This window comes from Amphibalanus amphitrite, unplaced genomic scaffold (assembly GCF_019059575.1).
Source record: "Amphibalanus amphitrite isolate SeventyFive unplaced genomic scaffold, NRLGWU_Aamphi_draft 000127F_arrow, whole genome shotgun sequence".
NCBI classification, from domain to species: Eukaryota; Metazoa; Arthropoda; class Thecostraca; order Balanomorpha; family Balanidae; genus Amphibalanus; species Amphibalanus amphitrite.
Genome location: NW_024881622.1, coordinates 338,117 through 353,864, shown reverse-complemented (window position 1 = coordinate 353,864; position 15,748 = coordinate 338,117). Strand labels below are relative to the sequence as shown.

Below are 15,748 nucleotides of genomic sequence, written 5' to 3'. Positions count from 1 at the left end.
TGCCCAAATTAACGTTCCCAGCTAACAGGAAACGTTACTACAACGTTGTCACAACGTCGTGTTTCGGTAAGTTGCGAAATTACGTTTTAATTAGGTTGTAGCAACGTTCTGAACGTTGTGAAGCCATGGTTTGGTCCGAAAGTCGTGGTAAAACGTCGTGACAACGTTTTATTGGTACGTTGCAGCAACCGCGCACTTGCAGCATTATATTTTGATAATGCATGGTGACATATATGGCCATATAATGCATTTCCTTTGACTTTCAATGCGCATATTCAGTTTTCATCGTTAAATTTGACATATTTTAACACTTGGACTGTTCACGTTGTCAGCTGGTGGTCGCCAACACGTTGTTAAAACGGTTTTTCACAACCTTGACATTATAGGTACTGAATAATTAGCGGTGTTTTTACAAGTAAATTCCGATACCTTTCTCTCCCTCTCTCTAATATATATATATATATATATATATATATATATATATATATATATATACAGGGGTGTCGTTTTCCGAAAATGATTGGTAGTGCCCAAAGGCGGCGGCTGGCCATATATGACGGGGCTTACAAGGTAGGGTACCCCCAAATCTGCCTTTCTCATCGGATTTCGGCCACTTATTTTTCGCCCTGGTCATTGACAAGACTAACCGAAATCTAAAAAAACACACAAAAAAAAACTTTGGAAATCTGGGTCCACACCGGACGCCTTGCACAAAACGTGCAGTTATATAGGCAATAGTGTCGGAGGAATGCACGCCATTCTGAAAGAGGCCCACATCGACTTAAAAGGACGGCTGTGCTGAAAGGGGACATGAACAGCTTTGAGGGCCCAAGCCGACTAAAAAAGACGGCTGCGGGGCCAGGAACGGTTTTGAAGACCCACGCCAATTGAAGGGTTCGACAACTAACGAGGACTGGAAACACAACGATAGTTAGAAAGACCTGCTTGCCAAAATAAAAGGATGACAGTACGAGGGGCGTTCAGAAAGCTACGGGCCCGACCATGAAGGAGCAGAGAGATACAGCATCGACTCATTAGACCAAAAAGTTCATTTATTCAAATAAACACCGTTAACCGGCGGCCGCTGGGCCTCCGCGCCACCCGCCGGCCGCTGGGGGGGGCATATAGTTGCCCCCCCCCCCCTTTACTTCCGCGGCGATATAGTCGCAACGCGAAGAGATAGAGAAGCGAAACTTTGCACACATCTTCCTGAATACCTAGCCGAGGTGGTGTCCAAATTTGGTGTCGATCCCATTTGAAATGACGTCACAGTGACGTGAAATGACGTCACAGTGACGTCATAAGTCAAATTATAGATTTGCGACTCTCAGTTTCCTCACGATACATCAGGTATATGGGACCGAATATAAAGGGCCGATTATTGGTTAGGAACTAGATGGAAGTGTACTTAGATGTTTTAGGATGACAGCAGGTGCTGTCTAGTTCATTTACAGTTGAGTTTCATGCTCAGCATCATCAGAAACGGTCCATATCGGAAAACGACAAAACTTTATGACGTCACTGTGACGTCATCTTAGATGCTACAACCACCAAACTTTCTTTAAACATTGCCTAGGTATTCATTTGAAGCTATGCCAAGTTTCACGTTCGTAGGTCATCAGGTTTCGGAGATATTCCACAAAACGTAAAGGGGGGGGCAATTTTATGCCCCCCCCCCAGCGGCTCGTGGGTTAAGACAAACATTTCGCGCAGCGCTTCGCGAGAGCCCTCAAGGCCTCCATAACCAAGTGGGTTTTGGACCCATCCTGCACGTCCAAGACGGCTGATTTCGTCTCCCTGCTGTTAGCGAGGTTGCCGCTGCTAATTTTCTTATGTTGGGGAAGAGGTGACAACCACTAACCAGAGTGTGCAAGGTTCGGAGAGAAAAATGTGGATGCGACAACAACTCGAAGCTCATCGCTTCACTGTTCGTCATCCCGCCCATGTACGCAGGTGCGTGGTCGCGGATCAGGTGCACACTTTACGTCAGCTTCCCTATAGCCTCTCCTCGATGTTTATCGAATGGACGCACATCATCAATTGTGTGCCCCTGTTTTGGAAAGTTGACGAGCGGAGGGGGGTCGCATCGACCCCTCCCCCCTGCCAGGCCGTGTTATGAAAAATGCCCAGGGCGAGGGTTAACGCTTGGTGCCTTTTCTGCACTAACTACTATGAAACGAATCACTGCTCTCTTCTGGGCGTCGCCCATCCTATCCGAAATGGCGAACTATGCTACGAATAGAAGCCCGAATCAATCACAGAAGAGACTTAATTAATGGCCACTTACTTAATTTGCGTAAGTGGACATCCCAATAACACATCATTTAACACACCGCCTTGCAGGCCAAAATTCCAACTCCTTCATTGTTCGGCCCGAAACTTTTTGAACGCCCCTCGTAGTTACGAGCTTCAGTTTTCGGGGTCTGATGCGGTAATGACCTGGCGTTGAACCCTGGGGAATCAGGCTGCATCACCCACTCAAATCAATATACCTATGGCCTATTCTGGAGCACCGCGGCACCTTCCGAAGTCGGTGTAGGGCCTCCAGCGGCTGGTGTGGAGACGGATCGGGGTCTATTAGGGGCGGTCGCGTGGTATGCGGGACTCAGAGGCAGTTATGGACCTCTATAACCAATTGCGTTTTCGAGCCTCTTAAAATCCATTAAGGACCGGAGTCCTAGACACGTGAAACCTCATTGTCAGCTACATGCACCTACTGTGGCTAGAACCTTATTTATGTACTTGCATATGTGCTTATTTAATATTTGCTTATCTGTTTATTTTTATTTTTTATCAACTGATAAGTGACAAAAGATTGGTAGGGCTCAGCGAACATTGGTAGGGCCCAAATAAACATTGGTAAGGCTCGGGCCCTACCAGGCCTATACAAAACGACGCCCCTGACTATTGTGAAACTTGGTAGGTAGGTAGGTAGGTAGGTAGGTACCACATAACTTGAAATTACTTGACGTAATGACATGATGTGGAAAGTGAAAATGATACCTAGGTATTGATGGAAATTTATGGACTTAGGTAGTAGGTACGCTACAAGAAGATTGAATTGGTCAACCAATTCAAATTCAATCTACTTGTGTATTCACATTGTATTCACATTGTTTCGGAACTTTCCCCAATCGACTTGGGGCTATTACAGTTCCAAAAGGATCGGTAACAGCGAAAAACAGTGGCGTCATCACATCATACATAGTGAGCACAACACAAATGCCGCAGCCTTAATCAACATAACGAAAAATGATAATAATAATTGCTAACAATTAAATTGCAGGTTGCACGTTGAATGTAACATACAATGGGATGGTTGTTCGAGATGTTCACGGCCACATTCAAGTACACTAACATACATGTCATCAAGAACGCAGGTATTTAGATTATGTCTCTACAGGTCGGTCACATATATGGCTCACTAACTTGCTAGCAAACGTTGGAGTAAGTCTATAGATTTTCATCAATAGTTACCACTTACCATTGAAGTTACTTGCTATCATGTTGATTTTATACATAAGAACCTCATTCATTTTATTTGTATGACATGTTTGAATGCAATTTTCTCAATAAGTGAAGAAAAATGTTGGTAGTGCTCAACAACACATTGGTAGTGCTCAGCTGAACATTGGTAGTGCTCGGGCACTCCCAGGCCTATACAAAACGACGCCCCTGTATATATATATATATATATATATATATATATATATATATATATATATATATATATATATATATATATATATATATATATATATATATATATATATATATATATATATATATATATATATATATATATATATATATATATATATAACATGTGTAAATTGCAAAGCGTCATTGGCATGTTTTGCAACATCACAGGCGGAGCTAGAGGCTTGCAACTATCCCTATGTAAACGCGGTTGTTATCCGCGGCTGCCAGCAAGCCACGCGGGCCGCCACTCAGGTGAACGGTGGCTCGCGCCCTGACCTCGCCTGAGGGGCCGTGACGTCAGTGTCACCGGCCGGCGTTCAGAGCCAGCCGGCCGAGCCGCAGTCTACGCGGCGCGAGCGAGCAGTGAGGGCCGGCGGCGGGCGCGGCTGAGATAGCTGGAAGATGAAAGATAGCGCCAGTTGTCTGCGTTTGATGCGATTGTTGTTTTGACTGGTAAGTCAAAGTACCATTTACGAGTAGCATTTGCAAGATTGTGCCTTGTAATATCGTGCGGTCTAGGCTATAGTTCATTGTAGCTCTAGCCTCTAAGGTGTTGACATGTTTCAGTTTGATCTAGCCTGTCGCACTGTTACGGAAAGTGGTGCAGGTATTTTTGTGATTTTTTCATGAATTGAATGTCTGATTTTCCCTCATGTCTTCCCGCAGACGTCCTGCAACTCGTCAGCGCGCCTTGCGGCAGGCCTACTGTCGGCAATGCGGTAGCGAAGTGGCTGTCCGGAAGCTGCGACCGGAACGGGGGGTGCGCAGACCGTCTAGTCAGGCACTGCCAGCTGCCTAGGGACATCGAGGCCGCAAATGAGCCGGTGCCTAACGGTCCGCCGAGTGATCCTCCCAGCGAGGGTTAGTAAAGAAGTGAACTTCCACCAGTTCTGGCGTGCTAGCGGCTAGCGTCAGAGCCGGTAGAACCCAATTCCGTCCCACGCCCCCATGGGGGCGCCCCTGGGCCCCATGCCCCATCACCGATGCCGCCGCCGTCGTTTTGTTTGTTTGTTGTAAATTGACCTGTATGATGTATTGAAATATACACTTCTTACATGCCTTTTTTACAAGTCTAGAGAACGGGAAGAGAGCGTCGGAAACACATTCTGAGTATGTTGCGAACACGTTGAGAGGGCGTTGCGAAAATGTTTAGGACGTTTACTCAGGGTCGCAGGGACGGCAATGCGAAGTAGCGACAACGTGGTGCGCACGTGATAAAAACGTCGCAGAGACGTTGCCAAAGCGTTCTATACTCCTTGTAGTCACGTTGCGGAAACATGGTGACAACGTTCCAGAAACACTGTTGGTACGTTACAGAAAACATTTCATAACGTTGGCGGGACGTTGTAAGAACAGTTTTGGGACGTCACGGCCACGTTACAGAAACGTTGTGATGACATTCAAATGCATGGTCGGATGACGTTGTCACGCCGTTGTCTGGAGTCTACAAAATTACGTTGTCACAACGATAAATCGGGACGTTGTGGTAACCATTTGACAACGTTTAAACGACGTTGTAACAACGGCAAATTGTTAGCTGGGTTGAGCGCGGCCGTTTTCGGTCGGTTTTTCGCGACCTTGTGGCGAAATCGGCTTATTTATTCAACCAGGGTGGGCTAATTCGCTTAACTAGGAATGAGGCGCTGAAGAGAATTATTCAAGGAATAGAGCTGTGCAAAAATATTTTTTGTATTGTTAAAACTGTATCCGCCCTCGAACGATAAATATTGTTGACCCATCAGAAACATATCCCCTGGAATGCGTTTGGACTTGGCTGGATCTAATATTAGCGAGTATCTGCTAATGCAGTTTCTTGGCTTACACAGTACGCACACAAGCATACATACTTCCTGCCCTCCCAGTAAACATGCCGACGTCGGCCCAACGTCGGCCGACGTCGGGGTGACGTCGGCAACTCGGCATCAGCATGCCGACGTCGGCCCGACGTCGGTCCAGCCTCGGCACGACGTCGGCTGGATGTCGGATATGCCCGCATGTACCGACGTCCAGCCGAGGTCCAGCCGACGTCGGGCCGACGTCGGACCGAGATCAATTGCTGAGGTCCAGCCGACGTCGGGCCGACGTCGGGGCGACGTCGGACCGACATCGGCCGCTGTTTTGACCGTTAAAATAATATAAAATGCATGTTTCATGCTTCATAAAGAGCTTATATATTCAAAATATCCTCAGGAAACTCAAATCTTCCTCCACGCCGCAACTCCCAGATCCGGACTGGACGGTAAGCTTTATCCCATTTGGGATTGCCCGTAAGCCGAGCTCGCCCGTAGCCGGGTGCGGTGAGTGCTTGGGGGATGCTCGGCCTATCCTTTGGTCAGGCTCAGCCCGGCAACTCACCAGGGCCGGGCCCAGTTCATATAGAAAGGCCAGTCGGCAAGTGTCACTTTGCCAAAGTGCCACTTATCAAAGGGACACTTTGGGAAACGTTGGTGCAGGTGTGTAAGAGTGGCTATATGAATCCATTGTGGGGTCGCCCTTTCCAATAAGTGTCACGTAACAGCAATGGGACCAGGGACTCTAAATGAACTGGACCCAGGGTGCTCGCCAAGAAGACCAATGTCTCCAATTCCATCCTATCATCCTTCCGGCTCTGAAATGGTCTTGTCAGACCGAAAGGGCATAACCCAACAAAACAAACTACATTCGCTATCTGGATGCGTGGTGTAGTGGTTAGCGCTCTAACCTCGCGTTCAAATGACAAGGGGTTCGAATCCCATCGCCGGCTGATGCTTTTGGCGTGTTGTCCCAGTAAACACGCCGACATCGGCGACTGGGGAGCTCGAATCCCGCCGCCGGTTGATATTTTTGGCGCGTTGTCCCAATAAACATGCCGACGTCGGCCCCGTCGGTCCAACGACAAACTATCTCGTCAAGTCAACCTCGGCAAACGACCTCGGCCCGACGTCGGCTCGACGTCGGCTGGACTTCGGCTGGACGTCGGAACATGCGGGCATATCCGACGTCCAGCCGATGTCGGGCCGAGGTTGAACCGACGTTGGGCCGACGTCGGGCCGAGCCTCGGCCCGACGTCGGGCCGACGTCGGCATGTTTACTGGGCTTGGTCATTCCTCACTTGAATGAAAATTTTGCTATAATAACTATTCCAAGCAGTTAACAGGTTTAAGTGCAGTGCCAAGTCGGAACCGTTCAGCGCCGCCAGTCTCCCAGACGGCGCGTAACGGGCGCCGCCGGCCGCCGCGCCGCCGCTCTGGCAGGGTGTTTGACTTCATATCTCTGTTGCTAGAAAAGTTGTGGACCGATTTACATGATTCTTGCATGAAAAGATTCGCCATTCAATTCTTAGCAGATAACGAAAATTTGACCTCAATTGCACGATCCGCTGCCCATATTGTGGTGCTGCCATCTATTGACAAGGCTGGCGAACTAAAGCCGGGCGGCTATTTCCACTTTTGACACACCATGGTGCAATAACCCAGTAAACATGACGACGTCGGCCCGACGTCGGGCCGAGGCTCGGCCCGACGTCGGCCCAACGTCGGTTCAACCTCGTCCCGACATCGGCTGGACGTCGGATATGCCCGCATGTTCCGACGTCCAGCCGAAGTCCAGCCGACGTCGAGCCGACGTCGGGCCGAGATCGTTTGCCGAGGTTGACGAGATCGTTTGTCGTTGGACCGACGGGGCCGACGTCGGCATGTTTATTGGGACAACGCGCCAAAAATATCAACCGGCGGCGGGATTCGAGCCCCCCAGTCGCCGACGTCGGCATGTTTACTGGGACAACACGCCAAAATCATCAGCCGGCGATGGGATTCGAACCCTGTGTCATTCAAACGCGAGGTTAGTGCGCTAACCACTACACCACGCAGCCAGCTAACGAATTGCGTTTGTTTTGTTGGGTTATGCCCTTTCGGTCTGACAAGACCATTTCAGAGCCGGAAAGATCATAGGATGGAGACATTGGTCTTCTTGGCGAGCACCCTGGGTCCAGACTCCAGTTCATATAGAGTCCCTGGTCCCATTGCTGTTACGTGACACTTATTGGAAAGGGCGACCCCACAATGGGTTCATATAGCCACTCTTACACACCTGCACCAACGTTTCCCAAAGTGTCCCTTTGATACAGGCGCGGATCCAGGGGGGGGGGGCGACGGGGGCGGTCGCCCCCCCCCCCCCCGACATCCGAAAAAGGCGCCCATAGCCCGCGGCAGAGAGGGCGCCCCGAGCAAAACAGAGGCGACACAGCAAAGGTTGAGCAGAAATAGGGCGCCTCCAGCAGAAGTTGGGCTCACCAAGCAGGAGAGCGACGCCCAATTGCCCATTCCCAGCAGATCAGAGTCGCCCCAGAAGCAGATGGGCGCCCCCAGCAGAAGAGGGGCGTCTTATTACAAGAATAAAAAGATGCCTTCTGTTCAAGAGGGGCACTCCTGGCAGGAGAGGTGTCCCCCTGAAGAGGAGCGACGCCCCAGCAAAAGTAGAGAGGCGCCCCCATTCCAAGAAGAAGAGGGGCGCCCTAACCGCAGATAGACGCCCCAACAAAGAAAAAGAGAAGCCCCATAATAAAAAAATGGGTGCCACTGGCAGAAAAGGGGCGCCCCCGGCAGCGGAGGGGGCCCAGCAGGAGAAAGGAGCCTCCAGCAGGAGACGGGCGCCCCAGCGAAGGGGGGGGCGCCCCAGCAGAAGAGAGGAGCCCCCCGCAGGAGAGGGGCGCCCTCAGCAGAAGAGGGGCGCCCCAGCAGAAGAGAGGCGCCACAGCAAAAGTTGATCAGAGATGGGGAGCCTTCAGCAGAGGTTGGGCTCGCCAAGCAGGATAGGGGCGCCCCATTGACAATATCCGGCAGAAGACAGACGCCCCAGCAGCAGATGGGCGCCCCCGGTAGAAGAGGGGCGCCTCATTACAAGAAGAAAAGGAGTATATTCTGCACAAGAGGGGCGCCCCTGAGGCAGCGGAAGGGCAACCCAAGCAGAGGGGCTGTGCCCCAGTAAAAGGAGAGTGGTGCCCCGCTCCGAGTAGAAGAGGGGCGCCCAAGCAAAAAGAGGAGCCCATAAGAAGAAAAGGGATGCCTCTGGCAGGAGAGAGACGTCCCCCGCAGTGGAAGGGCGCCCCCAGAAGAGGCGTCTCTAGCAAAAGATAAGTGCCCCTGCAGGAGAGGGGCACCCCAGCAAAAGTTGGGCAGAAATGTGGCGCCCCCAGCAGAATTTGGGGTCGCCGAACAGGAAAGGGCCGCCCCATTCACAGTAGAAAAAGGGACTCCCCAGCAGCAAAGGCGTGCCCTAACAGAAAAGGTGCACTCCCAGTAGAAGCGGGACGCATCAAGAAGAAGAGGGGCACTTCTAGCAAAAAAATGGGCGTCCCAGATAAGTGGGCCGCCTACAGCAAATTGGTCGTTCTTAGAAGAAATGAGGCGACTTCAGCAAAGTTAGCCTCCCCATGACGGATTGGGCGATCAAGCAGAGGTTGGGCGCAAATATCTTTAAAACGGCGGCGCTGCGCGCAGCCGTCTTAAAAATATTTGCGAAAAACCTAGGCGGACGTGACAACGCACGGCGTGGGTTTTAAACTCTCGATTTTGACGACGGTTTGGCGCCCCCGGATTGCCAGGTCGCCCCTATTTCAACTTGCCGCCCCCCCCTCCCGAAAATTCCTGGATCCGCCCCTGCTTTGATAAGTGGCACTTTGGCAAAGTGACACTTGCCGACTGGCCTTTCTATATGAACTGGGCCCGGCCCTGGTGAGTTGCCGGGGCTGAGCCTGTCCAGTCCAAAGGATAGGCCGAGCAGCCCCCAAGCACTCACCGCACCCGGCTACGGGCGAGGTCGGCTTACGGGCAATCCCAAATGGGATAAAGTTTCCCGTCCAGTCCGGATCAGGGGGTTGCGGCGTGGAGGAAGATTTGAGTTTCCTGAGGATATTTTGAATACAGAAGCTCTTTATGAAACATGAAACATGTATTTAATATTTATTTTAACGCTCAAAACAGCGGCCGATGTCGGTCCGACGTCGCCCCGACGTCGGCCCAACGTCGACTGGACCTCAGCAATTGATCTCGGTCCGACGTCGGCCCGACGTCGGCTGGACCTCGGCTGGACGTCGGAACATGCGGGCATATACGACATCCAGCCGACGTCGTGCCGAGGTTGGACCGACGTCGGGCCGACGTCGGCATGTTTACTGGGAATGCTTGATTTACATAAAAGACGAGCATTTATAGTTCGGTAAAGTAAAGGCGTTATTCGCCGGTCTCGTAGGCACGGTGTGTCATTCCTGTGACAGATATGCCGAAAAGTGGATCAATTAACCCGCGCACCGACGGGGGTCTGCGCCAACTTCGCACCGACGGGGGGGGGGGCGGATGACCGCCCCCCCCCCCCCTGAGATCTCGAGAACGAAGCAAGATAGCGACAAGCGGTAAACGGCATCGGATACGCACGGTCAAGATCTACAATTTTTACTAAGGTCATTTTCAGGTCAGGACAAAGATGACGTCACAGGGGTCGAAAAAGTCAAAATGGCGGCGCTAGATATGGAGAGAGTTTTTCTCGAATAACTTTCGAATTAGTCAAGATAGGAACAAACTAAGGGCATCATCGTGATCCTCTTGTCAATCCGCATCGAATGATATATATGTTGACCTTGAAAGGTCAAGGTCAAAGGTTGACCTCAGGTCACGTGACCTCGAGGTCATCATGTATATCATTCGATGCGTCTTGACGAGCTGAACACAATGAGACCATCCGCGCAGCTGTATCTTGTTCCTGTACGGAGTTATTGGCAAAAAACCGCTGGTGACCTTTGATGACGTCACATGACCTCACAGCTGCCCAACAGCAAAACGGACCTCAATGTAGTGAAGGGTGATCGTATATGAAGTCATGTATGGTATATGGGGCCATTCCGACCCGTTTTAGTGGTAAAAACAGGGAGTTGATTTTTCCCCCATTGACTTATAATGGGGAGGTCGCGAAATTGACCTGACCTTAGGTCACCGATATCAAAATTCCGAGATATACAAATTGTAGCTACTAATGACCTAATAATGTCCTGCGACTTTCAAAGGCCTCCGACATCTACTGTAGCTCTGGCACGGTGACAAAGTTGCAAAAAAGTGACTTGAGGTTGGGTCATTCAAAGTGACCTGGTGACCTGACCTTAAAAGGTAGGAGGTTCAAACTTGCACACCATGTGTAAAATTGATGAAGGTATAGTCATACCAAATTTCGCGGCGCTACGCGCCGCGGTTTTCCCGCTATTCGCGAAAAATCTCAGGGGGGGGGGCGGATATCCGCCCCCCCCCCCGTCGGTGCGCGGGTTAAGATAAAGTACCCACTTACCTACAAACCTACCTACTCCAGTAATCAGCATTTCAGCTGAGAATAACAGTTTCACGCTGCAGCACTGTGCTTTTGTGCGGCGTTTTGTCAGCCACCAAAGATAAGGATAGTAGACGAAGCGTGAAGTGGCCACAATCTGTGTGGCAAAATGAAAGATAGCTCTCCACACTAGCCTAGCTGCCAGCATCAAGTGCGATATAACCCCGTATCTCTGCTCCGGAGAGGGGCCGAGGTGGTCCACACTGTGCGTGAGTCCTCTGGCGCCCGTCTGACGAGGAAGATAACCGTCTGTCAGTCGGTCGACGGACGTCTCCGCTGCTACGACTCGCTGCAGCCAGTGTTTGAAGAAGGTGAGCCAGGCTCACCCCCGGCACCGCCATGACGTCCTCGGTGCTTCGTGCGCTGCCCGTCCGCTATGTGGTGGTGGGAATGGCCTTCTTCGGCTTCATCATCAACTACATGCTGCGCAACAACCTGAACCTGGCCATTGTGGCGATGGTGAACCACACGGCGGTCAACTCGTCCGACTCCAGCGGCCAGGAGGACGGCCCGTTCGTATGGGACGAGAACATCGTCGGCCAGATTCTGGGCAGCTTCTACTACGGCTACATCTGCACCCAGATCGTGGGCGGACGTGCCGCCGAGCTCTCCAACGTCAAGTACATCTACGGCGTGTCGCTGCTGCTGGCCGGTCTGCTGACCTTCCTGATCCCGGCCGTGTCCTACTGGGACTACCGGGCGCTGCTCACCGTCCGCATCGCCATGGGGTTCGTGATGGGCGTGGGCTTTCCCTCCGGGTACGCGCTGCTGCGCGCCTGGGCGCCGCCCAACGAGCGCAGCACCGTCATCTCGCTGGCGCTCAGCGCGTGCAACATCGGCACGGCCATCACCATGCCGCTGGCGTCCGCCATCATCAACGGCATCAGCTGGGAAGCGGTGTTCTACATCCAGGGCTCGTTCGCAGTCGTGTGGTTTCTGTTCTGGGTGCTGCTCGTGTACGACAACCCGCAGCAGCACCGCTTCATCACAGCCGAGGAGCGCGACTTCATCGTCAGCGCCATCGGCCAAGAGGGCACCACGCGCCGGCTGCCGCTCCCCTGGAAGGAGGTGCTCACATCGCCGCCCGTCTGGTCGCTCATCGTCGCCAACTTCTGCAACAACTGGGGCTGGTACACGCTCCTCAACGATCTGCCGCAGTACTTCAACAACATCCTGAAGAAGGACATCTCCTCGAACGCCATTTTCACCTCGCTGCCGTTCCTGGTCACCTTCATCTTCTCCATAATCTACAGCAGGTTCAGCGACTACCTGCGCAAGAAGGACCTGCTGAGCATCACCAACATCCGTCGGCTGGCGCAGTTCGTCTCGCAGGCGCTCGGCGCGGTGACGCTGATCTGTATCGCCTTCCTGGGCGAGTACGAGGCTGCCGTGGAGACGCTGCTGTTTGTCGGCATCGGCCTGTTCGGCGCCGGCTACTCGGGCTGGCAGAGTGCCTCCATGGACATCGCGCCCAACTACTCGGGCACGCTGTACGGCATCTCCAACACGTTCGGCAGCATCCCCGGCTTCCTGGCGCCGCTGGTGGTCGGAGCGCTCACCGAGGGGCACGAGACCCTCGACCGCTGGCGCTGGTGCTTCCTCATCCCGGCGGCGCTGATGCTCTTCGACACGGTCGTCTTCTTCGTGTTCGGCAGCTCCGAAGAGCAGTCTTGGAACAGGAAGTATTACGATGATGCCGACAAGGATAGCCATATTGAGGATGGTGCAGCTGTGAAAGACGGTGGGATGAAAACAGGCCTAGAACTGAAGGATGTAAACGCTGAAAACTCACAAGAACAGGGTGGACTGGATAATGCGGGGTATGTGCCAGATGTAAAAACGTCATAAGACGACGAATGAATAGGAATATCAAAGATGGGTGATATAAGTCGAATTTAAGTAGGTGTAATATGTCCATAATGGACGCAGTGAACACCGCCTAGAGTACTAGAGTAGGACCCATGCATATAAACGTACGTATACCTATCTAATTTCAAGTGCACGTTTATTTCGAGCTATGCAAACAATTTCACAAGCGCATTTATAGATAGCTAGCATTTAGCAAATACATTGAATTATGAATATCATTGTGGCATTGCAGCATGTTTGTTTGTAAGGTTTCCAATGTTCATTGTTCAGTGCTATAGACGTCTGTCTGTATCCTCACAGTCACGGATGAGTGGAGGCGAGAAATACAATGGAGAAGTAGCGAAACACTTATATAAGGTAGTTTTTGTGAAGCTGGACACGCAACCACCCAATGGAGATTGAAAAGGAGCGCCTCTCCGGGGTGATCGTTTGAGAGTGGCAGCACGGGCAGTTCCGACTTGATGGTCTCAGCCGCTGCGGCCAATGGTGGACTCGGCTCACTGCATCCTCTCATAGGTCACAGTCCTGAAATGATTATTTCACTAAACTGAAAAACTCAGGCCCATAAAACAGTGCTCCAATTAATGATTTTAACGTTTATTTGCTGGTCCGTTGTAAGATAATAAAACTTAAGCATGGTGACTCATATAATAGCCGTTTTAACGACGGCCTAACTGTCGAATGCACCCAGTTTGACCAAATCTGCACCAAATCTCTTTTACAGCAAACATCTTAATAACGATGAATTTATTTCAGGGTTTTAATCGATAATACCTAATGGCCGTTTTCACGACGGAATAGCAGGCATCTATTTAATCCCCATTTGATCCTTTGGTTCCTCAGGAATTTTAGTAGTTCTTTTTAGTAGGTTCCCCAGCTTTCGAATGAATTGTGCGTTAGTTTGCTATTTTTCTATTAAATATCACATCGATTTACTTTATCTAAGGATTTATCACTAATATCAACATAAAGCGTAAGCACAATTATAAAATTATGAAATTATTAAATACTAGTACAATAGTTAAAGAAAAGATACTGAGTTGCCAGGCTACAAAGAATATATTCATTTATGGCGCACGACAGACATTTAGAAAGCAGCGCCGCATATTTACGTCTGGACAACGAGTTGCGTTGGAGAGGCCGGAAATAGTGGCGATTTTAGGACCGCGAGAATGGACCGCCATTGGAATGATTCTTTTTTAAACCGTGCACTGTTTTCGGCCGGAATTTAATAGTTACTACAAAATATTTTGTAATTACGTTTCCACCAAGAACGAATGCCATCAGGGCTAAATTTTCAATATTATTGCATTTTGTCAAGAAGCATATAGTGCTGTGATATTGCAGTTTTAGCGCGTTTGTTACAAAATATGAAGCGAATAAGCGTCAGTGTAATTCATCATCAACAGTGATCAACAGTGCCAGAAGTTAACTTGAGGGAAAGCTATGCTAATTGCTCTTATCCATTCGCTAAAATTTATTAATTTTTTTGCTTTGTGTATTCCAAAAGGAGAGGGAACTATTTCATTTGTGCCTTCATGTCAGAATTGAAGGTGGATCATTAAATTTTCAACGCAGTTTACAAACAAGCATTTGGTCTTTCTCGTTTATAAGCAGTGGCTAAGAAAAGGTTGATCAATCCTGAAGTTCAGTCATCGTACCTCAATTTCGCAGCAAGATCCCCCAAGGACAGAGGATATATCAGTAGGTGGAACTATGGTCATGAGTACCCAAATATAGGAACGTTCCCATTTTTGGGAACGGAGTTCCCAAATATGGGAACGGGCGTTCCCATTTATGAGAACGGAAGGTAATTTTTCGGCCGTTCGCCCACTAAAACTCATTAGTGCATCACGTCTCAAAAAAGTGCACGCTAATTTAAGTATCTACTAAATGTCTATAAAATTATCTTTAATCTGACCGTTGAACAAGGAAATTGACCGTCGAATGATATTTTTAATGATTTTTTTGAAATGACGGAATGGTGAAAACATGGGTTATACTACATTTAACATGCAATTTAAAGGAAAATGAAGCGTTTTTTACATTTTGAGGTCAAGTATAATAATTTTCGCCTGGTTATGAAGTTTCATACTAGCGACACCAGATGCTGACATATGCAAGCGAACACGCGGACAGTCCCGAGGTAATATTGTTGACTTTTGGTCTCGGGGCGCACGACCGCGTGGAACGTCAGTGATTTTACCGAACTACTGTTGTAAACTCAGTTTCAGTGGTTTAAAATTATTCAGCTGTATTTTATCAGCCTGGAAAGACATATTTTATTTGGATGCTAGCTGTTTAGCATTGTTTTATAAGGAGCGTCATGAGCGTGGTTTTTGTCTTCCGTGTTTCTAAGCATGATCGTTTTGGGGGAATTTCTCTTATATAGGTCGCTCTGTGTGGCTTATTTATAATTTTTATGCTGATTTCGATCATTCCTCGTGCCCATCCTACCAGGCCTTTTGCCACTTACACTTATTAAGAAAGGAAAAAACTAGATTTTCCATGGGACTAGGTGTTTTGAGGGTGTAACATATTCAGCGTTCCCATTTTTGGATACTTCCTTGTGCTCGTCAACTATCGGTGATAAACAGACAGGTGCTTGACATGTCTCCACCCTCGACGCGGACGGTGGATATAGGTATAGAAGACCTTGTTGAACATCGCTGAGCGTTGTGAATTACGTAATCCTGCAGAGGGGGGCGTGCCCGCTGCGAGATCGACGGGAATAAAAGCGCAGAAGACCGGGCGAAACATGCGACGGTCTTGCCGGAAAGGTCATGTGATGATTGTTGCTTAACAATAATTTGCGGCGTTGGACATG

General features: G+C 49.8%; 1 protein-coding gene across 1 annotated transcript; it reads left to right on the top strand.

Annotated features, from left to right (window-relative positions):
• Positions 1 to 11,226: 11,226 nt before the first annotated feature.
• On the top strand, positions 11,227 to 13,277 carry LOC122381770 (vesicular glutamate transporter 1-like). Its single transcript, XM_043366372.1, has one exon. It carries the CDS (start codon positions 11,392 to 11,394, stop codon positions 12,898 to 12,900), a length of 1,509 nt encoding a protein of 502 aa, XP_043222307.1. The 5' UTR covers positions 11,227 to 11,391; the 3' UTR covers positions 12,901 to 13,277.
• The last annotated feature ends 2,471 nt before the right edge of the window (positions 13,278 to 15,748 follow it).